This window comes from Lycium ferocissimum, chromosome 12, assembly GCF_029784015.1.
Source record: "Lycium ferocissimum isolate CSIRO_LF1 chromosome 12, AGI_CSIRO_Lferr_CH_V1, whole genome shotgun sequence".
NCBI lineage: Eukaryota > Viridiplantae > Streptophyta > Magnoliopsida > Solanales > Solanaceae > Lycium > Lycium ferocissimum.
In genome coordinates, this window is record NC_081353.1 from 31496572 (window position 1) to 31522042 (window position 25471).

The following is a 25471-nucleotide window of genomic DNA, read 5'->3' on the forward strand; positions in this document are numbered from 1 at the left end:
GTGAGGAGAAATTAAAATGATTGATTTTATCTAAGTTTCTTGATCGTGGTGGTTATCCCGCGAAAATAGGAGGTTTCAAAAATCACTTTGGATATGTAGAGAATTTAATTTATAGCCCGGTTTGACAAAGCTTTTTAGGAGGCCAAAAATGCTTACTTTTTATTTATAAATGTTTTCTTTTAAAATAGTGAGCGGTTAAGTCAAATTTTTTTAGAGAAAATAAGTGTTTTTGAGAAGTAGCGGAAGCTATTTTTCAAAAACTTAAAAAAAAAAAAAAAAATTCTTCAAACGTACTTTTTTGAAAAGCAGTTTTAAAAAATATGCTTAAACACTTTTTAAAAGGTTGGTCAAATACTGATTATTGTTCAGAAGTGTTTTTCACATTAATTAGTCAAACACAAAATGTCTGCCACAAAAAATACCTTTTTGAAAATCACAATAAATTGATTTTAGAAACTTGATCAAACACGTTATTAATTACACATTTTGTTCTTCAATTTTTCAATGCGAAAACAGAAAAAGGAGAAGAGGATTAGTAAAGGATTAAGGAAAACGCGGTTTAATTAGTTGATGTCACGGGAGGGAAAATCTATGTGGACCAAATGGATTACGTGCCATCCTCTTAACTTCTTTTTTAATAAGCAGTAATCTTAATCGTACCCATTATCTACGTTAATCAATGAGGATAAATATATATTCTGCATATATATATTTTAGGGATAATTGTAAAAAACACACTTGAACTATTAAGTTTTTACGAGACACCAACTATTAGTTGTTTACTTTTTGTACCTGAACTATTACCATCTATATCAAAACACGCCTCAACTATTAGTTTTTCTTTTTTTCTACTTGAACGATGGTGATGACTCAAGTAGGAAAAAGGGAACAATTGATAATTCAGGTGTGTTTTAATACACATATAGTGATAGTTTGGATAGGAAAAGGAAACAGCTAATAGTTGTAGTATGAAACTCACGATAAAAAAGATAATTTAGGTGTTTTTTTTTTTAATCATTAACTCTATATTTTATTGGGTGAAAATGATTTTCACCCCCCCAACTTTGCTTTAAAAATCAAACTCCTCCCTCAACTATGAACAATAGACATTCTCCCCCCTTTATCCTAGGGAATGTCTATTGCACCCTTGGCATTTTCAATCCTCCATCTATGTAATACCTTTTTATATTATATAAAATTTATTTTTTAACCTCGGTATTTATACATTTTTATTTAAATTCATATTATAAGTAGAATAACCCATTTATGAATTTATCACAAAATCAAATATTACTTTTTATGATTGATATTTTAATATTATATGCATTAAGGACACACACATTACCGTTTATTTTTACATGGTGTGTAGTTAAGTTTCACTTCTCTCTTATTCTCTATTGTCAATATATAAACGAGTTTTGGTTGTCAATAATGGAATATTTTAAATTATAATTTAATATTCATTTATAATATAAATAGATAATCTTTCAGGAATTTGCTATAGAATATACCTCTATTTTTGTTAATTATTTTATATTAGTGTAACGACCCGCTAGGTCGTTAAGGGGGGTGACTCAGACAACTAGACCTCCGTTGGGAATTCCGAGGCCGCGGGTGAGTCCGTAGCGTGTTTTATGTGTCTGTGCATGCTTAGTTTGCGTCTGTAGGGCCTCAGATTGGTGTTGGAATTTTTGGGTGGAAACTGGTGCAAAAAAAACCCAAGCTACTGGTCAAAATGGACCATTGCAGCGGGTGATGGACCGCTGTAGCGGGTCCATCGTAGCGAGTAGAGGGTCGCTGTAGCGGGGAGGCAGGATTTTAATGAGGTCCGCCATAGCGGGAGCTTTTTCGCCATAGCGAGACCGCTGCAACGAGGATTTGACCGCTGCAGTGGTCGACACGAGGCAGAATCAGCGTTTATTATTCTTTATTCTGAACTCATTCCCCACATAGCACCCAAAACAATTTTCAAGAACCGCTGTGACGAAATTCTAAAGCTAGGGCTAGAGTACTCTTGAAAGGTAAGTCTCAACCCTTGACTTTGTTAATTCCATTATCATATTAGATTCCAGGATTAGTTAAAGGTCCGTTAATGGTGAATGAAAGGGCTAAAACCCTAGAACTTAAGAAACCCTTGATTTATGAATGGGTTATGGATTTTATTGGTTTTTAATCATCTAGGAGGATAGATTATCACTTCTTAGGGTGAGAACTTGTCTATTAATGATGGAACTTGTTGAATGAGACCTAGGGTTTCATAAAGATGATAACTTTAGCATAAAAACTAAGGGTTGGAACAATTAGAAAACCCATGAACAGATAGAATATGATTATTTGGGGTTGATATTATGATGAATTCACGCTTAGTGATAGTTCACCCATTTGAAAAGGGTAGAAGTAGTGGGGTTCTTTTCCCTAAATTGTTGTATTGTTGGAGTAGATGATTTGAATACTCATGTAGCTCTATATTTCTAGACTTAGAACGTTCGGAAGCTTTGCGAAAGGGGAAAGCTATCGCGGAATGATTACATTGTTTCAGTTCTGCTTTGAGGTAGGTTACGGTCTACTTGAGTTAGACTTTGATTAGTTGATTATACGTGTTACGAAATTGATAGGAGAAGTATGATTAGGGCTTCGAACATAAAGTGTGGTTGATAATTCCTACAGCTTGATATTGATTGATTAATTATGTGATGAACTGATATGAAATGATAAAGACGGAGTTCATAAATACTCTTCTTGTTGACTTGGAGAATTTCCTTATCCATGTTATTGATTGTTGAGTCATGATATGACTTGTGACATGGTGACTTGTGTTCCCTGATATTGATTTATTGATTGATATTTCGGTGTTAGATGATTTCTGTTGATAGTTCTTGAGATTATGTGTTGTTGTGCCTATCTGTCTATTTTATTGATTTTGTGACTGTAGACATGATACTAATCTTAGTCGGCCTATGATATCTACCAGTACATAGTGTTTGTACTGATACTACCTTCTTTGCATTCTTTTAAGTGCAGATTGTGAACCAGAGACATCTACGAGACCTCATATTTAGCATGAGCCCGGTTCCCGACAGATTCGAGGGTGAGTTCTTATCCATGCCAGGCCGCCTGAAGATCTTTCTTATTTTAGATATCTATTTCATTTCAGACATTTATGTTTATTTTAGACCGGTATTCATTCTTTAGACAGTTATGTTTTAAAGTCCTTGTACGATGACTTTCGAATTTTGGGGTTGTAATAGTTAGACTTCCGCAGATTTTATTTATTTATGGCATGACTAGACATTTGGAGATTTTTATATCTGTTATGTCCTTGAATGTTTAAAATTGGCTAAGTAATGTGGTAATCGTTTGGATGGTTGGTTAAGTAGATGGTTCGCCCACTGGGGGATTTGAGTGGGTGCCGCTCACGGCTGCTTGGGTCGTGACAATTAGCTTCATTGAAATATATTTATAAAATTATTATTACATGTTATTGTTACTTGTTAATTTCAGAGTTTTTATTATTAAAAAAAAAATCTTGTTCTTCTCATTTATTTCATTATAGAACGACATTAAGTTACATACTCAATTAGTATTTCTCACTTTTCCTTTTTTGTCTCAAAAATAATATTTATTTTTGTGTAGGAAATTTTTTACATAGATTAAAGAGATAAAAAATCATGATTTTAAAGTAGTAAAAGAAAAAAAGACAATTTAATAATATAAGGGTAAAATAGGAATTTTAAAAAGCCAATTAGGATAAAGAGGGGAGAATGACTATTGTTCAAAGTTAAGGGGGTGGGGGGTGGGGGGTTGATTTTTAAAGCAAAGTTGGGGGTTGACAATTATTTTCACCCATATTTTATTTAGTAAGTTCAGATTGTTTGATTTGGTATTAACATCGGAAAACTATTTTATAGAAAAGTACAGATTGGGCTCCTTTCCATTTCCTTCTCTCCATTTTTCCCAAGTTCTATCTTGGATTAGAGACACATGGCATGGATTAGAATTAATGGCCAAGATTTAATTGACTAAAACAAGGCCCTAACCATGATTACATAATTAATAACTTATCCATTAATATATTAGAATATTTTTCTCTCTCTACCTATTTTACTTTTCCTACCCAGTAAAATATCTTTTCTGATTTACCCGATTATTTTTTGCCACTTAATTTTTTTCCCCTAATAGACCCATTATTCAATTGGTGATATTTTCCATTTTTTTATTATGATGCTTACTAATTCACCTAATATAGACCCCATTATTCAATTGGTAATTGTATATTTCTGAAAGAGTTGTCTATATTATGGAAAATATCACCATTAAAGAGTTGTCATGATTGAAAAAAAAAAAAAAGATGGAATATTAAAATAGGAAGAGAGAAAATATTTTAATATATTTATGGATAAATTATTAATTATATAAACTATGGTTAGGGCCTTGTTTTAGTCAATTAAATCTTAATCATTAATTCTAACCCATGCCATGTGTCTCTAATCTAAGGTAGAACTTGGGGGAAATGGAGAGGAGCCCAATCCGAAAAATACTTGTCTTACGCATTTAATCGAAATAATAGTTAATTCGATTAATCTGATTCTGAATTAGTATCTTTTATTTTTATTGCTACTTAGAAAGTGAAACATTTTGTTACCGGAGAGATTCTGATGATTGGAACAGGAGAACTCGAATTAAGAATTAAAGATATCAATCTCAATTAACAATCTTACCACCCACTTTATCGTAAAAAATAGAAATAAAAAGATATGCATATTGAAGGATGAGACTATATACTTCTCATATTGTGTTAAACATTTTGTCACACGTGTCTACACCAGCTATAATTGTTACTACCTTATAGTTTTCAACTAATTGACAGTTTTCAAATAAGATCATGCTTATAAAAGGTTGGAAAAAAACTACAGTGGTGAAAAGAAAAGAAGCAATATCAAGAAGAGGTAGAACATTGAAGGAAATTAAAGAATACTTCTTTTCGTGTCTAAAATACTAGGTGTTATTTGATCAATTTGTATATAATTTCTACGCAAGGTATTGATTTTTGGGATCTTTTTCCCCATAAATCCTGGAGCATCACTAGTATTTCATTCATAATGTTGAAAAAATTATGGCGATTCGTCAGGATTTGTGGTCAAAATTCTAGTTATCACCATTAACTTGTTGTTAAGGCAAGCCTCGTGATTGAAATTTCTGACAATTTCTCAGGATTTGTGGGCGAAATTCTGACAATTACCATAAATTGTTGTTGAGGCAAGTTTTACCAATATCAAATAAGAATTCGAACTACCCGCTAGGATTTTGCTCCAGATTCTGATGAAACAATTATTTCTTCACCGCTTTTCTTAACGAGACCAACTTTTAAGCAAGGGATGAAAATCATATTTGTACAAATCACCCATATATATTCATATACTTTTGCCTGACATGTGCACTCATTTATCACATCCATCAATATTCTTCCTTGACATCCTGAAACACAAACCAAATGAAAATAAGAAAATCTATGCAAGATTAGGTTTCATATACAATTGTAATCTATGCAAGATTAGGTTTCATATACAATTGTAATCTATGCAAGAGTAGGTTTCATATACAATTACTACACCTTGCTAAATATTAATTTGTGTATCATGCTCTTGAAATTCTTTTTGGAATTGGCACCAAACTTTCTTTCTAAATTATAACTCTCAAAGTTTCACGATGACCATATAAGTTGAAATATTCCTTTACTTCATTGACATTAAGATTGTAGGAAATAAGAAACCACTTTTACTTTGAAGTAGCAATAAGTGATCCCTCCAAATTGTTAATGGGGATTCAAATTCAATAGGAACATGTCTAATTATGTATTTCCTGGTCCAAGATTCGTGTACATTGTACGTCATCGTTATCCAGATATCCATCATATCTCCATCACTGAAAGGGTAACAAATCAACGTTAAAGACCCATTAGAGATTACGAGGCCGTAGTACGTCACCTGAAAGGCGCGATTGTTGGAAATCTTATGAAAAATACTTGATCACGAACCCTTGTAGAGAATTCTTCAAAGCTTGAGGCATGTCAATTAAGACACTGTCCTTAAGGAGATTTCACCCGGTATGGGTGTATCCCCAAGGATTCAACAAGCTCTTGTAGCACAAAATTAGGAGCCATAATCTGACAAAGATTTATTAAAAAAAAAAAAAAAAAAAAAAAAAAAAAAAAAAAAAAAAAAACCAGCACACAAAAGTGAAAGGAAGATTTTATATTGATATATGTCTCTATACTTCAACACTCACAAGAGGAAAATATGTGTTTTGTCTCTTCTGCCTCCAAAAGGAAAAGAACTTAGATTATTTATAGCTAAAGAAAAAACCTCTCTTCTCGTATGGGAAGCCACCAACGGTTATATGGAAGTTATTAATGGCATTAAAGATGATTAAAAGGCTAATAATGAGGCAGCAATTTAATGACAATAAGGAGAATTAAAAGACTAATCATGGAGGAAGAATCCTTGGAGGCTAAAACATTAGTGAATCCTTGGAGGCTAAAACATTAGTACTATATCAAAGAATATTTAATATAGGAAAGATGAAGTTGGATATTTCCTTTTGAGATACCATATTTATTTATTTTTCATCATGCATCGCAATTATCTGGCATTTTCATATTGCAAAAAATCTCAGTACTTATGTCGAAACAAAGAATCATCCTTAAGTCTAAATCATGTAATATTAATTGTGCATACCAATGAAATGATCCATTATAAAGAATCTCGCAACCTGGAAGCTCAACTGCAGCACGCAACTGCTGATCCACATGATACAAATATCTCCAAGAATTCATGCATAAATCATAAACCTCTATTTTTTTCTCTTTAAAATCGTAACCATATTTGCTATTAAAAAAAATGGAAATTCTGACAAGCTTGTTGTCATTCCCAATTGAATCGAAACCAAATCCAACACCTCTAAAGAAGCGAACAAGTCCCTTAGGACAAACAAAAGGGCTAGGTGGGAGTAACATGTAATTTTTAGTAGCTGGATTAAATAAGACGATGTCATCTGGATAATTCGTGAAAAGAATCAAACCATTGCAAGAGCCGACTAGATCATTAACTATAAGGTCATTGAAAGTCATATATGGCAGATCTAGATCTGATACAATGGGATTAAATTGTCATGATCGTCACCGATCTTTTTGAGACAAAGATTGACACATTTATTGAAAACCTCAGAAGTTTAGAAAGTACCACATCTTGAGGCAATCTTTTCACAATTCCATGCAACACCACCATATTGACAAATGATTTGATGTTAAGTTAGTGACTGGTCTCGACTTGATCTCAACCAGTTTTCAGACCCTTACACGCTCATTATCTAACTCCTCGATTAGTAATATTTCTTTTGAATTGTGATTTTGAGTTTCTTTCCATGCAAATTAATTTTGGTTTTCGCATAGAGTTCTCCATAAGGTAGCAATGACCTATTAATTCGTTCTACAGATTTATTTTAAAGCAGCTATTTTTACATTTGTGTCCTATATTGTCCAATATGAGAGATTACTAAGACACTTTTAATACATCTTGGATAAATGAATACAGTTATTCTACCTGTTCGTGACAAATTTCAAGTTATGAAATATTAATTGCAATCACAAATAAAAATATGAAGAAAATAATTTTATTGATGAATTTTTGATAGTACAATTCTATGAATTCCCTAGAAGCTTTCGCAATAGTTTTCCGTGATTTGAGGATTGAAGTAGGTGTTTTTTCTCAAATTTAGAATGATGTGGACCTCCTAAAGCACCTGACCTCTAAGAACGTCGGGAAACACTTCGATATATCGAGTTTATCTCGGAGAAGAACTTTGTTGATTACTCTTCTCTTGTTGAAGAGTTATGTAACTGGCTAAATAGAGAGTCTCTTGTTTGGATAAATTTATATTAAAATTGAGTTTATTAATGATATACTCGGTGCCGTTATTTGAAAGTCATCCACTCTTTGATTGAATAACTCTATTGCAGAAAATGTTCTCAAATTATTGAAGGTAGGATTGCAAATGAAGCAGCTTATATCTAATAATAATGAATAATTATATATTTTCGTATTTTAGTTCTAGGAAAAACAATTATTCAAGAAAAAAATGTTATGAAAAATATTGTATAAGGAGGTTATATTCCCATGTAACATGTGGAGGGGTATTGTTTCCAAATCCTTAAATAATTAAATGTTACAATAAGAGGGTAAAGTGGAATTGATAAGGAAGAAGGGTATTAATTTTTAGATTAGCCAAAAGAAAGGTAGCTTTTCTGTTTGCCAATGTTTCACTTTGCAATTCCTTAATCCTAAATAGAGAACCGAATCAGCCAAAACAATTTTTATAATACACTGTCTATATGTAAATAAATTCAGGATTGGGCTCCTCTCCATTTCCCTTATCTCCATTTTCCCCAAGTTCTATCTTGGATTAGAGACATATGGCATGGATTATAATTAATGACTAAGATTTAATTGACTAAAACAAGGCTCTAACCATAATTACATAATTAATAACTTATCCATAAATATATTAGAATAATTTTCTCTCTCTTCCTATTTACTTTTTCTACGCAATAAAATATTTTTTCTGATTTATCCGATTATTTTTTGCCAATTAATTTTTTCCCCTAATAGACCCATTATTCAATTGGTGATATTTTCCATTTTTTCAATTATGAGGCTTACTAATTCACTTAATATACACCCCATTATTCAATTGGTAATTTTATGTTTCTCAAAGAGTTGTCTATATTCTGAAAAATATCACCATTAAAGAGTTGTCATGATTGAAAAAAAGATGGAATATTAAAATAGGAAGAGAGAGAAAATTATTCTAATATATTTATGGATAAGTTATTAATTATGTAATCATGGTTAGAGCCTTGTTTTAGTCAATTAAATCTTAGCCATTAATTCTAATTCATGCCATGTGTCTCTAATCCAAGATAGAACTTGGAGAAAATGGAGAGAAGGGAAATGGAGAGGAGCCCAATCCGTAAGCCCCCATATTTCTTCCAACCCCTCCTTCCGATTCTCTATCAAATCAAACCAATCATCAGTAAAATATATATGATTAGGCTTGACTTCAGTAAACTTAGAAGAGTCGATGCAGCTTGCTTCGTTACGGCCCAAAAAGATTGTTGAATCTCCCAAAGTTTTAACCTCCTTCAATTCACCTTTGGTTACATCCACTTCACAAACTTTAAATTTATGGGTCTCAACTGTACTACCATTGGCAAAATCATCTTCATTATCTTCTTTAATATTATAAAATCGAGTAACGAATAATAATGCACCGGATACTTCAACTAAATTGAACTGAACTGAGTGGTGATTAAATATATCATCATCCAATTCAACAACTAAACGCACAGTTGGTGGCTTAATGGTAGGATCAAAAACCCAGACTCGGTCACCATAATCTACATAAGAAAATTGGCCCTTAGCCAAAATTATCAGGGTCAGTATGAATCCAGTTGAGGTCTCCATGTCGCCAAAAAGCGAAACCATTATTACCATCATGAAGATTATAGCATATCGTAATGACATAATCTGATGTAACAGAAGGATTGACAGATAAGATGGCTTTTATGATGTACTGCCACGTCGGTTCTTTTTCGTAATAATGAAAAGCAAGTAAGGCTTTACATTAGGGAAGTTGAATTTGGGTCCGGGAGAAAGGATGCATGTAACAAGTTCATCTCTCCGTTAGCAGTATATGCGACGGTGCAAAGCCATCCCTCTGTCGGAAAACACTCTGCGTTTCTAGCTTCAGGGAGAAATATGCGAGAAACTTTCTTCTTGGAAAGAGAATAAAATTCCTGATAATCTTCATCTTTTGCACCAAGCATAAGTAACGAAACTTGGGGCGAAAGCACATCAAACTCATCCTTGGTGCCAGCAGGTCGCCAAGAAGTAACAAACAGCACCAAAAGCAGTGAAATCTTCAATCACTTTAACACGCTTCGCAATGTGAGCAATAGTTAGATCCAAAGGCAACTTTGCCCAGTTCGCCATAGCTAATTTGAAAGAAAGAAAATAAGCTAAAAAGATAAATTGGGTTTATGTAGGCGTGCAACATTGAACCTAAAATCATACATGTTCTTTCACATGGAGCACTAATAGTACATTATGTTTCCATAAGTGGTGCATTTTTAGTCAAACTCCCAAATATCTTTTTTAAAATATAACGGAAAAGGGCAAAAATGCTCCTGAACTTTTAGAAAAGGTATAAAAATACCCTTTACTCATCTATTTTGCTAAAACTACTCCTCAATTCAACTTTTTGGCTGATTTATGTCCTTAGACTAACGGACAACACTAAATTTTAAAAAAAAAAAAATCATACATGACATTTTATTATTGGAAAATTGATTTTTATAAAAAAAATAAAAAATATAGAAAATCTTTATTTGTAGAATCAAGAAAAATAATTTTTTAAAACCCGTTTTTAAAAAATAAAAAAATAAAAACTGGAAATTTGGATTTTTTTTATTTAAACATCTGGAAAAATGTTGTTTTTGTCCTAAAATATATAGATTTTCATGATTTTATTTTTAGGACACTTAAAAAAAAAAAAAAGGAAAGAAGGAAAAAGTAGATTTTTTTTTTCAAAATCTAAAAAACTGGATTTTTAAAAAAATCTGAAAAAATTAATTTTTTTTATGGAAAACTGTGTTTAAAAAAAAAAAACAGAAAACTGTCTTTTTTTAAATCTAGAAGAACTTATGGAGTATTAGTTTTGCACATTTTACTTAAAAAAAACAATCAGTTTTTCAGATTTAAAAAATTGAATTTTCCATTTTTTTTTTAAAAAAAAAAGGGGTTTCCACCCATTAAAAAAAAGTTTTCCAGATTTAAAAAAATTCCACATGTGTTAATGAAAATCCAATTCTGATTTTTTATATATATATATAAAAGGCTTACTACATTTGTTTTAAAAAAAAAAAAATGGTTTTGAAAATTATTTTTCCTTATTCTACAAATAACGATTTTTCAGATTTCTTTTTTAAAAAATAAATCAATTTTCCAGTAATAAAATGTCATGTGTAATTTAAATATTTTTTTTAAAAAAAAATTAGTGTTGTCCGTTAGTCAAAGGTAATAAATGAGCCAAAAATTTGAATTGAGGGGTAGTTTTAGCAAAATAGATGAAAAAAGGGTATTTTTATACCTTTTCTAAAAGTTTAGGGGCATTTTTGTTCTTTTCCGTTAAATTTCTAAAAAAATATTTGGGAATTTGACTAAAAGTGCACCACTTATGCAAACATAATGTACTCTTAACGCTCCGTGTAAAAGAACATGTATAATTTTAGGTCCAAACCCAAAAATAATGTACTATTTTGGTCCTTTTCTCAACTATATTCCTATCCGGACAGGGATTTTGAAACAAACATTATTCTAGTTGTACTTGGATTGTACAACTAGTTCGACTTCAACGTGGCCCAAAAGTCTAACATGTGTTGCCACGGCCCAATATTATCATTCAAATTAGGGGCGTTAATGGTACGGTTTGATCATTTATTTATTTTTAAATTATGCCATACCAAATTTTTGGTTATTCTACCGCACAACGGGATTAAAATCGTCGTGATCCCATTTGGTTATTTCCGGTTCTTCTCAGTTGTAGCGCTGAAAAGGATGAATTCTTTTGTTGTTGTTACAGTGCGATTGAGATGAATATTGATAAACATTAAGGATTTGTATGATAGATGAATTTAAATCGTAAAAGAGATTTTATTGGAAACCTCAAAAGTATAGAAATTACTACATCTTGAGGCAATCTTTTCATAATTCCATCCAACATCATCATATTGAAGAATTGATGATGTTAATTTTCCTGTGTTCCATAATCCTAACTCCTCGATCAGTAATATTTCCTTTGAATTGATTTTGAGTTTTCTTCCATGCGAATTATTTTTGGGTTTCGCATCGAGTTCTCCTTAAATGTAGCAATGACCTATTAATTAGTTTTACTGTACATACAGGCCCTCCATAAATATGTATATTAGAGAACATTAGTACTTTTATTTTATACTTGAATTTATTTAAAGCAGCTATTTTCTGTTTTGGCATTTGTGTCCTATATTGTCCAGAATACAATTCTATATATTTCCTTAATTCTTCTCCGCAAAATTCTCTATCAGGATTCAACAAATCTAAGTAAATTATAGTTTTGTTTTCCACTTAGTCTTTATTTATTCTCCCATCTATACTTTTCTGTATCTATTTTATTTGGATTAGATTTGTAGTGTCAATCCAACACATATCCTTTTTTAAAATATTTTTTATTGGATCAGAAATCCATAATAGAGTCCGACCACAACGATCGGGAAGGGTGAAAAGAACCCGCACCAGGGAGTGAAATAGAACATGAAACGAGGGCTAGAATAGCTGTCTTTCTCAAACTTGAAATGATGTGGACACTCCTTGTAATATTTGACCTCTAAGAAAGACATCAGCACTTTGATTTTTCGGGATGCTCTTCTAAACTTGGTTGATTACTCCTCTCCTGCTGAAGATTTATGTAGTTGGCTAATTAGAGTCTTTTATTTGGATAAATAACTTGATTTTATTCATTATACTCGTCTCTGTTATTAGAAAGTTCACTCTTTGATTGAATAACTGCATACTGAAGAAAGAAAAAAAAAATGCCATCTATAGAAATGAATTCTGATATTATCACAATGAATAGAAATCAAATGGGCAAATAATCCAACGAGAACTGAAACTGCATTGCATTATAGTCAATACAATAATTCCATCTTTTGGCTACAAGACAATAGGCCTCATATCAGGACCTAATTGAAACTTAGATCTAATTGGGTAGGACTAGAAGTCCATTTATTCCAAAACACAAGGGCCTGATTGAACTAAAATGAAAATATTAACAAACTACAACATGCCTTGTCATTAGTCCCCAACCATAGCTGACAAATTTGGTCGGGTTGTGTTATGACCCAAGCCTATTATTGAACCCGTCATGCTAGACAGAACCAACGCATCGGAAGGCCGCCGCAACTTCGCCGCCTCCTCCTTCCAGCAATGCACCATCTTCTTAGGGTCGGAGTTGGCCGCAGTGGGGACCACGCTCCCTTTCTCTGCCTTAGGGTTGGAGCTAGTAGTGTGGACCCCGCTCACTTTTTCCGTGACGGTGAAGCACCGATAGATGATGTACCCGCCACCTGGAAAATCCTGCTTCACCACATTGCGAGATGTGTACCCTTCCACATCAACACGTACGTCCTCATAGGACCCACCAAGACACGTGATGGCCACACTAAACTCAGCTGGCTCGAAACACGTCAGCACCCTCTTGACCAGCGGCTCAAGCCCAACGGACCCAAGGTTTAACCCCATGGCTTCATAGCTAGCGTAGCTGAACCCATCCTCTGGTGTCACGTGCACCGTAGAGTATGCTGCACCGTCAATCCCATTCATAGAATATCCACAAGGCTCAAACTCAAAATCACAAATCTCATGACTTGGAATAATATCACATATCCTGGACATTTTCGTCATTTCACACCCCTCCAAATAATCGTCTCCCGATTTTTTGAAAAATACAGCCGCTTTTTCACGATCCAATCCCGTCATGCACATTTCCAAAGTAACCTTAGCCGTCGGATCAGCCAACTTGCATGGGCCCACATGTGCCACATAGACATGCCAGTTGGTACTCGGCGATTTCAGATCGCCGAGTACATAAGCATTCCCGTTCTTAAAGAACGAGTTGAGAAACGCCACCTCCTCGGAGAAGCTCCGATGAGGGGCAAGTTGTGTATTTTGAAAAATAAACGTCCCGCGCGAGTACTTCACCGAGTCAACACCGAGTGAGAGCGTCTCAGCGAGTTCCAAAATCTGAGGAATGGATAACAGAAGCTTTGTAGTACCACAAGTCTTCAGAATAATCTTCATAGGATAAACAAATAAACTCGATTCGGAGAGCACATACGAGTCGAACTCAGTGTTGCATAGCTGTGAAACAATGGTGCAACAAGCTGGTTCGAGGATCGAGTCGAGTTGTGAACGAGTTAAGGCTCGCAGACCCGAACCGGATGGGTCAATGAACATAGGTGGCTCAGTAAATGTGATTTCTAGCCTTTTTTCATAGCCCTCAAACCCAATTGCAGAAACAGCCATTTTAGTAATAAAAAAAAAAAATGAACTAGAATTATTGGAAAATGGATTATGGAATTTGATTGAAAATAAAAGGCAAGAAAATTAGAAAAAAAGAGTATCAGGATGGCTTCCTCACGCACTGCAATAAAACAAAAAAGAGAGAAAAATTAGAAACAGAAAATGGATAAGATTTTGTTCATTTTGAAGAAATTACAAAAATATACAATCCAACGTAATATATTACACCTACATAGCCATATTTTCAGTTTACGTTCGCATAACCAACTTCTTTTATTTTTTTTTCCCGCAACAGTGCTTATACTCACGGTATACACCATAACACGATATTATACAAACATTATACACTTACGTTAGAGTAAGCAGCAGATCGGAATTTTTTGATGCCACCGTTAGGACGAACGTCTTCGATGATGTAATCGAGAGGAGCTTCGTATTGGATACTACTGGAAGAAGAATTTTTCTTACCACCTTTGGTTTCCATTACAACATCAAATCTTTCTTGCACTGTAACAAAGTTATACAATGTCAGTTTATGTATACAACAGATATATAGAACAGATTCAAATTTGTGCATAGCAGATACCAAAATCAGGAGGAAAAAAAAAAAAAAGAAGCAAGAATGCATATAATGGATTGATGGATAACTTTGTTAAAACTAAGAAAGGGAAACAATCTAGCTACCATTCAAACAGCATTTAGTCATATATTAAACTGATTGAATTTCAAAGTTTGAAAAAGTAACTTTAACTAGGTTTTTCAAGTAAAATGCTGTTCAAACACAATTTCGTTAATTAAATCGTTAAGTCCTAGTCGATTTTATTGCATATTTTAGCATCAATATCAAACTCGAAGCTGAAAAGGAATTACTCAGTGTAGCAAGAACAACACAAGAAGGTTTATAGATAGAGGTGGGGTCAGGATTTCAATGATTGCTGGATTTTAAAACGACGACTTCTAGTGATAATAACCGGATTTTAAATCTAATATTTGTCGATATTTAATAATTTTTTTAACATAAATACATTAATTTGAACAAAAGTTATTGAGCTCGGTCGAACTCTGCCCCTATTAATGGATCCTTTATGTATAAATTGGTTGGCAAAAACTTCCATATATAATTTTTCAAACTTTAATTTTTTTTCAAGTTTCAACCAAATCTATATTCAAATGCCTGCTAAGAATTCAGAATTTCAAAATCAAAGAATGATAGAACATTTTTTATAAGGAATAAGAAATCGAATAAAAATCAAATAAAAAAGGTTGATGTTAAGCCAAAATGAACATGCAAATAATGGAAAAAACAAAGAGAAAGTTGGAGAAATTACATTTTTTCTGATTGAAGATGAAGAACAAAGCTCTCTTTGTTTTTCTCTTTCTTTTTTTCTTTTTCTTTGTGTGTATTTCTTTGAAGGCAAAGACAAATAACTAAAAAAGCAACAAAGAGGAAATATTATTTGAGTGATGAAGAGAAGTGAAAGGGGAGAGAGTATTTATAGATAGAGTTGAAGAGGAGAAAACGTAGGGCTCCAACTACCCCTTTTTGCTTTTTATTTTCTTGGGTAAGAAACAAGAATCTAAATTTTCACAATCTACAATATATAATGACTCAACTACCACACAATTATCTCCTTTCTTAAGAAAGATCATCATTATAATAAGAATTTATCTACTTTTATGCATACAATTATTACTTAATTATGGTTAGACTTAGGTGTACGTATTATGTTTAATTTTTAACTATTGAGATTAAACGAATTGTCTGATTTGATATAAAGAAATGGTACGTATATTTATTTAATTTTCTACTAAAAACATATAAGTACTTGATGTTTAAACATCAAATAAAAATAGTGTTTCATATTATGTATTCTCGCCTTAATTTTTACTGCTAAAATTACACTATCTGATTTAATTAAATATTGAGTATGAATTAGTATTTTAGTCATTTTCTACCACTTTTTCAGCATTTTCACGAGCGTGCGCGCTCTCTTTCTCTCTATTGTGCGATTACTTTTGGAAAATAGTAAAAAAGAAAGAGTTTTAAGTTTTATATATTGATAATATAGAAGTATTTACAGAATTAGATTACTACAAGACAATTATAGATAAGTTATTAATAGCATAAACTAACATTTTAAAAAATTAAATTATATTTATAATATAATAATTAAGATTATCAAAATCCCAAGGAGAAAAATGTCAATTCCCTTTTGGTCTAAACCTTGAGTGAGTCTCTGAAGACTCTAGTGGGAACAGATGAAACTTTTGTCTTCTTCTGATTGTCACGTGTATATTGGATTATGCATGCCTTTCATTATTTCGACACGTATCTAACTTTTTTTTTTCCTTTACTGTTTGTGGAAAGATAAATGTAGAGGAGTATAAATTTCCTCGTGCTTGTTTCTTACTGTAATTATTATTTGCTGAATTTATAATGCCCGATTGATAAGTTATACAAATTGTGTAGCATAAATGGAAAAAAAAATTACTAAATGACAATTGCCTCCTCCTCCTCAACCTCTTTTTTCAAAAATCATGTTTGAATAAACTAGATTTAGGGTGTCAAGAGTCGGGCCGTCCAGGCCCATCCCGAGTCCGATCTTTGGACTGTCCTGGCCCGGCCCGGCCCGGCCCTAGGTCGATCTTGTACCGCCTTGGTTCCACTTTGATCGGAGAGGGTGGGATAAAGTAATGGGGGATAGGGATCGAGCTGGGACATTGGGTTGGGCCTGGGAAACCGGCCCAGTTAGCCCGCAAGAATTCCAATTGGATCGGTTTTGGCCCGCCCAATCACTTAACGTTTTCTAAGGATTAATAGCATTTTTAGTCCCCCAACTATAGATAAATTTTAATTTTAGTCTTTATGATATTAAGTATATCAATCTTTTAATTAATCGAATTGTACATTTTTTATCTCTTTGCTTATAAACATTCACAAATTTATCATAATTATTAATTGTTCCACCACTTAATTACTCATGTGCTAAATTAATTTTGTATTAATCCCAATTTGATGAGATCAATTAATATATTTATTGAATTCGTCGGAACTGTTGGGGCTCGAAGCAGCTTCCGCCTTGACATGGGAGTGCTCTAACCAATTGAACTACAATCTGAGAGAAATAAGGAAACTGGAACTAGTTAAATATGACATTTTCTATACATTAGGGGCCAAAAACAAATATTTTAATTAATTGAAAGTTAAATCTGTTAAGTCATTTATCACAATTCTACAAGTACCAAAATTAGAATTCACTAATAACTTAGGGATGAAAAGTGTTATTATCTTTTTACAAAGCAATTATATCTTCCCTTCAAACTTAATTTCTATTATGTTTTGTGAAAAATTGAAATTAATAGTCTTTTCCTGCTCTTATATCACACTAAACGTTAGTCTTTGCTCAAGAAAATGTTTAGTTGGGGCTGTTACTATTATTTTCTAAATACGGAAGTTATTTCAAATTTAATGTTAAGTATTAGCTCTAAGAGAAAGCTGGGAATATAACTTTTATTTCTAAATATTCAAAGTTTGTTGGAGTATGAATCAATTTATTTTTCCTTTTCTTCTGTCATAATATAAATTAATTTGTCTAATTAGCTTCATAATATAAACTTTGTATGGATTTAGTTTAGACCAAAATCAAACGTCCAAAAGACAGTATTGGAAAAATCATGTCAATGCTCCTAGTGGCCAAAACTCATGTCCAACAGAGGTATCACAGAAATGCAATGCAAGATATTTGGCAGAAACTAAAAGTTCTTAGGTCATTGCTCAAGCAACTCAATAATGAAGAATTTAAAGGATTTACTCAGAAGATTGACAATGCAAGAACAGAATTGGCAGATATACAGAAGAAGCTTCATGTTCAATATTCTAACTCCCTTCTTGAATTGGAGAACGATACTATACATAAGCTGGAGAAGTGGTCTTTGGTCGAGGAAAGTATCATGAAGCAGAAATCAAGAGTCACTTGGCTTAAATTGGGGGATTCCAACACAAAATATTTTTCTACTGTAGTTAAGGAAAGAGCGCAGAAGAAGCAGATAGTGGAACTCAAAGCACTCTCAGGACAGATATTGAGTGACCCTGAAGACATTAAAGAGGAAATTGTGGTGTTTTATAAATCTTTGATGGGTTCTGCAGCACACTCTTTGCCAGCTATTAACAAGCTACTGATGAGACAAGGCCCAAGACTGAATCATGATCAACAATTACTGCTTTGTGCTGAGGTGACTGAGAAAGATGTTAAGGAGGGGCTATGGGCTATTGATGATGACAATGCTCCTGGTGTTGATGGCTACAATTCCTACTTTTTCAAACAGACTTGGTCTATCATTAAATATGACATGTGCGCAGTTGTACTGGATTTCTTTGCAACTGGTAATATAGTAAGAGCAGTGAATTGCACCACTGTCACGCTAATACCCAAAGTGACCAATCCAGATACAGTAAAGGACTTCAGACCCATTGCCTGTTGTATAGTCCTGTACAAAGTCATATCCAAGATTCTTACCTCAACAATGCAACAGGTTATTGCAAGTGTAACAAGTGAAGCCCAAGCTGGTTTTATACCAGGAAGGAAGATTGCAGATAATGTTATTTTAGCACATGAGCTAGTTAGAGCTTATGGTGAAAAGCACTTGTCGTATAGATGCATGCTCAAGATTGACTTGAGAAAAGCCTATGATTCATTGGAGTGAGTTTTCTTACATCAAGTGCTAGAAGAACTGGGATTCCCCCAAAAGTACATTTCTTGGATCATGGAATGTGTACAATCTGTCAACTATACAATCCTAGTTAATGGAGAGCCTACAGAACCATTCAATGCAGCCAAAGGGTTGAGACCGGGAGATCCACTATCTCCCTTTCTTTTTGCAATAGATATGGAATATCTAAGTAGAAAACTGAATGAGCTAGCAACCAACAAAGCCTTCAGATTTCACCCACGATGTTCTAAGCTCAACCTAACCTACCTTTGTTTTGCAGATGATTTATTACTGTTCTCCAAAGGTGACTTGGAGTCTGTAAACGCCATACACAATTGCTTTCAACAATTTTCATTAGCCTCTGGGCTGCAGGCAAATACAAACAAAAGTTCTTTGTATTTTGGTGGTATGGATCAAACTACTCAGAGCCTGATTTTGCAATAGTTGAGATTCTCTTATGGTGAACTTCCTTTCATTAGCCACTGATTTTGTAAGTGGACACTCTTTTTTATCAGGAGGGAGTATCATTTACACGGTATTAAACAAATTAAAATAAGTTGACACAAAATATTTAGAGTATCCACAGAGAGAAATTAAAATATGTTATTTATTAATCTCATCAACACGATATTGAGATAAGAGAATTGAAAGCACCTTTCATTTATTTTTTAAGTCATTGGGATAAGAGAAAACAAAAGAATCATTAGTCTAATGAGATCTTGGAATGAGGATCTCATTAATGTCAAAAATCTTAATTAGTTCATTGCCGAAGCATGCAGTCCTTATTTTAAGTTTACAAATTTGTCTGATATTATTATGAAGTTTGAAGTCAATTACTAGTAGCTAAATGTGACCCATTATGTAATAAGTTAATAACCTAACCTCACGGTCTATACAATTATAATATTGTTAAATTCAATAAGATCTCCAATAATATGATCTCTTTATAAAATAATTTAAGTACCAAGGTTGTGGTAGGTATAAACTTACATGTACATATCTACATCAAACAAATAGATATATGACAGTATGTGTTTGTACATACATTTTTGTTACTCACTTATGATTAATTAATGCATTATTTCACTACATTAATCATTTAACAATAGTAAGTTGAGTTGGTTTGGTGTAAACATTCAGTGCGGGTAAGAATCTATCGATGTGCTGGAGTGGTAAGCACTCCTCCATCATTAATCAGAAGTCTCGGATTAAAACTTTGAGTGTGGAGTCATTTTTGGTAGGAAGCACTTTACCCCCAATGTGGGACTTTTCCGCACCAGGGCCGGGACCATAACAGTGGCTTCGGTTTCGGCAGAATTCAATAATTTTGATTCAAACTCTTTATTTGTATTTTGAAAAATTCATTTAATATGTAAAAATAATTATAACGAACAAAGTAAGTAAAAATAATTGTAATCCAGAACCCATAACCTAAAAGTCATTTGTTTCGCCTCTATCCGATACGACTCTAAATTTAATGAGGCCCTAATACGAATGTACCGATTGGAAACAAGGGGAAAAAAAAACAATTATTTTCCACTCATGTTCTCCATCGTGCATCCTCCTAGGCACAGACAAAGCATCCGCTATTTCAAATCATTTTAGATTGATTGGTGAATTTGTACGTTTCTTGGAGTTGTCTATTTCTTTCCCCTTTCCACTTGTTATTTTGTAAATATGGTTCTCTTTCAATGCTGAAAGGTCAAGTTTAATTAATCCCAAACTTCTGGGGTAGGTGAGATTGTCCTTTACTTTCTAGACAAGTACTCGAATGAATTTGCATGAATCACATGTCTTCTGAAATAATTTGACAGCTTCAACCTAGAGTTTGAGATTCTTGTTAGGTGAGAGTATAACAACCCAGTGTCTGGGCTCGCACGGCTTCAAAATGTGTCATTACGATTTAAAACTTTTTTTTATATTCAATACTTTCTTCGTGTTTTTTTGATGTAGAACTCTTAAAGTTTTACATACACCCTCCTTCACACTCATTCGTCCATGCTAAGATTTGTCTCGCGATCTACTCAAAGGCGACCCAACTTACTAGTGATATATTGTCCACTCTAATTTAGTTAGACCCGTATGGCTTTAAAACGTATCACTAAGGTTTAAGGTGTGTTTCTTTATATATCCATTATCTATCCCGTATTTTATTGATGTGAAATTTGTCTAGAGTGTTAATACGGAAGCCTTTGGGAGATTTATATATGATTTTATAATTTCTTGCACTCACATATTCTCCATTGTGCATCCTCTTAGACACAGACTCAGCATCCACTATTTCAAATCACTAAGATTGATTGGTGAATTTGTATGTTTCTTGCAAAAGTTGTCTATTTCTTTCCCCCATCCTCTTCATGATTTAGTAGGTATGTTACTCTTTTTTTAATGTTGAAAGGTCAGTTTTAGTCCCCAAACTTGTGGGGTAGGTGAGATTGTCCCCCTTAGTTTCTAAACAAGTATCTTGAATTTAATTTGGATCACATATCTTCGAAATAATTTTACAACTTCAACCTAGATTTATGAGCTTCTTGTTAGGTGATGCATATGCATGTGTTAAATGGTTGTTGTGAAAATCACCAAGGAATGGGTTGGGACGGATAAAATATTAAAATTTTCTATGTTATTAATCAAATGTTCAAGTTCCAAAAATGAAAAAAAAAAAAAAAAAAACTTATTAATTAAGGAGTGTTTCTCCTTTAAATGGAACCTATATAATGTGAATCCTCACATTATTTCATTAATAGACAAGAAGAAGAAGACGAAGATGTGTCTTTTTTATTTAGGTTTTCTACCTAATATTCGGTGTTTATATTGGCGATCCGGCTAATTCAGCTTCGACCCGCACTAGGCCTGTTAAAGAAAATGGACTTTCTACTAGGATTTTTAATATCTAAGGTCTGTACTCAAAATTTCTAATCAAGGTCGAAAAAATCTTATCTATCCTATCATAACTCTGGGTGGTACATATGGAGTTGTCACAACAATTGATTGGATTCTTGATCCTCGCTATGAGAAAAAATATTATTTTTATTAGCAAGTAGTCACTAGTCAAGGAGCAATTCTATATAGTGCCATGTACGTTGACAAGTGCAAAATTCAATAAATTCACAAAGAATGGTGCCAATTGGCTAACACGAAAAGTTAAAATATCTCAAAATTTTGTTAATAACTAATTCTAATAATACATATTGGATCGAAGTCAATAATTAACATGAATACAAAATTAGACATCTCTATAAAAGCTATCTTCTATAATAAGATTTCACTATAATGGCTAAATTAGACCTCTCTATAAATGCTTCTCATTCTTTTTATTAAAGAAATTAAAGTTTCCCCACACCTTTTATTCTTTTTCCTTATAATAATTAATTATTCGAGAATAATGATGGTTTTTAAATAGTATAATTGGTCATTTTCACAAAAATATGAGGATAGGAGTCACTAAGAATTTCAGACGTGTTGCTTACTAGAATTCCAGATAGAATTATAGGCATTGGTCCTACAATTAATTATTGAAGATTAAATTGTTTTTTTTCCTTATAAAAGGCTAAATTGTGGACGTTAATTTCACCGGTTAATGGAATAAGCACTGAGAGAGTTAAAGTTGACATATTAAAGTGAAATAAGCAACAACAAAAAAATGACAAAACGTAAAAGAGAGCAGTAAAGATTATTCTTCTTAAATTTATGTAGTATTTATTTGTCTATATGCTCTGTGTTTTTTCTTTATCATTCATGATCATGAATCGTACTATGATATTGAAAGTATTCATTAGATTATTACTATAGTTCCTAAGTCTCTAGGATTTTGGTGGTAAAGTGTAGCGTGTAATGTATAGTTAGACTTACCTCACAAGTTAGAACATTACTCTAAATGAAAGTCTATCATTTAAGTGAAGAAGGTAGAGAACAGACGAGCCACTATAAATCGAACATAGAATCGTGTTCACTGATTTTCGAAAAATTTGTCTGCTATAAAAAAAAAAAATCTTTAATTCATAAATTATTTTTGCACTCAATGAGGTGGCCGAGTAAAAGCGGGGTTGACTATTTTAATGAATAAAATTAACTCATACATATCTTTGGTGGGTAGCAGTAAATATCCGTAAAAATCATCGAAGTACTATCCGAACTTCATCTCTCTTTTATTTTAGTTTTCTTCTATAGTTGCAAAAAGAATATTTTGAGTGATCGCCTTCTAGCAACTAGTGCATAAATAATTTGTCTTATTGAACACTAGTAAACTTGTCCGCGCTTCGCGCGGTCATCAAAAAATTTTGTCATATAAAAATAACTATCTTCCAATACCCAATTATAGAAATTGTGCTAAGAGTTTTCTTTAAATTTCAGGGTTTGATCCATTTCAATATTTACAATTAGTTTTCTCAATTTTTTTTTCTTCTAATTTTTTACCACTTAAATTTTTTGGTCTCCTCGAATCTGGGGGCACTTGATTTTCGTATAATCTATATAGGTATATAATACATCATTTCTTTGAGACGTGTAATGAGAGCAAAACATCCAAGAAAAATTGGTCAATTTATGTGTGTATATGCGAAAATAAAAAATAAAATTTGAAATGTGATTATGCTTTTTTTTAATTCCTTTATGCACTTAATATATGTACACACAAGTGTAGAATCTTTGGGCGAAATCAATTTACATCCTTCAACTTTGCTTTAAAAATTGAACTCTTCCTTCAACTTTGAACAACAGAAGTAAAACTCGATCCATCACCCAAAATCAATGCAACCAAATTCTATGATAATTTTTTTCTCCCCGTCGTTCGTCCTTCTACATTTCCTTTACCTCTTTCTTCTATTTCATCACTTTTTTTTCCTTTTCCCTTTTTCCTTTCTTACTCCTTACCCGTTCATTATAAAAAAATAATTAAAAAAGAAGTCAAATTTTCTTCTTTCTTTCTTTTTTTTTTCCTTTTTTGGTTATTTGACTTATCAAAAATAAAGAAAGGTAAGATATATAGATAACCTAAGAGACTCGAGGCATAATAGTGACATGTAACTAAACAGATACAAAGTACTATTCAGCTGATTAATTTTTTTTTTTTTTTTTAAAGATTGAATATAATACTCTATTAATAAGAACATAAGGGGAAAAAAGAACATAATATACTCCAATATTAGCTATCTCGGATATCAGGAATTCATGATAAAAATGTTAAGATGTCTTCATTTACGTCTAGATCATCAAGATGCTAACTTAAATGATCCTCTTTGGAGTGCCAAACATCGTAACTCTCCTCGTCATATAAGAAGGGTAATCTCATCTCTTTCTCCATTCTCTCCTGCAACACCAATGAAGAGAAAAATCAAATATATAAAATAGCAAGCATACAAACAGGTAAATGGAAATATGCAAAACAATTATGGAAAAAGAATAAGATGTCATTATATTCATTTAATCACTACTCTAAATTGACTATATCGCTAGGCTAACAAAATATAGATGATAACGGCATGTTAGTTGCATACCAGACGAAAAATGTTTCAAGGATAGCTAAATGGGAGTTACATAAGAATTTAAAATAATAATTTATTAGTAATAACAACTATGAAACAACTAAATTATTCACCCCTTTCATAAATAATTCTAATTTAAAAAAAAAAAAATCTCTAACCGATCGTAGTTATATTATTTTTTATTCTGAAAATTCCACTTAAACCAATATACAAATTGGCGAAATGTGATACTTGGTGAAAAGGGTGTCTTTTACCGTATATAACATGAAACATAGAAATAGAAAAAGGGTATACCTTTTTACCAATAAAAAAACAGAAAAAGAAAAAGGGTATACCTCTTCCAAATGTAATTCAAATGGTAAAACTTACTGAATTGTACTTTCTTGCTTTTGCCGTTGCTTTGCGCTTGCTCCACTGTTATTCAATGATGATGAAGAACCTCCTCAATATACCCCTCAATTATATGACATTATTTGGCGGACCCTTAATCTTCTATATAGTCATTACTTTTGTTTGCTAATAAATGATGAAGATGGGCGTTATAAGTCTGGCCCTCAAATTTTAAGCATTTGTCTGCTGACCCTTTATTTTCTATACGTTCATCAGTCATCACTAACTGCAATTGTAAGTAAGGGTGGAAAAAGGTGTAATTAAGAGAATTAAGAGGTGTGACTAAGAAATTAAGAGGGTGACCTTTGAATTATTCAACATACATTATATTAATTTTAAAAGGAGGAAAATTTTCAAAAAAAGGAGAAAAAAGATAAATGTAAATGAGTAGTAGTAGAGGTGCGCATGTAGGATTGTTTATCACTTTATATTATATATAGATTTTAGGGTTTGAGTGTTTTGGTTGTTAGTTACCAAATTATGTAGATAGGAAAAAGGTTCCAATTTTTAGTTTGTCCACATCAATCCTTATCACTTTACAAAAGAATAGAGCAAATCTCACTCAATAATGTTTCCATTCTTATTTGGAAAAAGGCCTTCCTTGGATCACCATATTATGTACACTTTTTTTTGTGCGGGGGGGGGGGGGGGGAGAATCTCATTTGGCGTCCGAAATTCATTTTGAAATCCCAATTAATTTGAATTCATATGGTATAAGGC

General features: G+C 32.6%; 1 protein-coding gene, 1 long non-coding RNA gene and 1 pseudogene across 2 annotated transcripts; all 3 read right to left on the reverse strand.

The window, feature by feature from the left end:
- Nucleotides 1–5634: 5634 nt before the first annotated feature.
- Nucleotides 5635–11928, reverse strand: LOC132039207 (F-box protein CPR1-like; annotated as a pseudogene).
- An 811-nt stretch (nucleotides 11929–12739) lies between these two features.
- Nucleotides 12740–15641, reverse strand: LOC132040390 (S-adenosylmethionine decarboxylase proenzyme-like). Its single transcript, XM_059431023.1, has 3 exons — nucleotides 15497–15641; nucleotides 14521–14675; nucleotides 12740–14289 (listed from the first exon to the last, which is right to left on the reverse strand). The coding sequence occupies exon 3, from the start codon at nucleotides 14169–14171 to the stop codon at nucleotides 12942–12944; it is 1230 nt and encodes a 409-aa protein (XP_059287006.1). The 5' UTR covers nucleotides 14172–14289; nucleotides 14521–14675; nucleotides 15497–15641; the 3' UTR covers nucleotides 12740–12941.
- An 8271-nt stretch (nucleotides 15642–23912) lies between these two features.
- On the reverse strand, nucleotides 23913–25095 carry LOC132040535 (uncharacterized). Its single transcript, XR_009410707.1, has 2 exons — nucleotides 24697–25095; nucleotides 23913–24186 (listed from the first exon to the last, which is right to left on the reverse strand). It is a non-coding gene; the product is annotated as an uncharacterized LOC132040535 (long non-coding RNA).
- Between the last annotated feature and the right edge of the window lie 376 nt (nucleotides 25096–25471).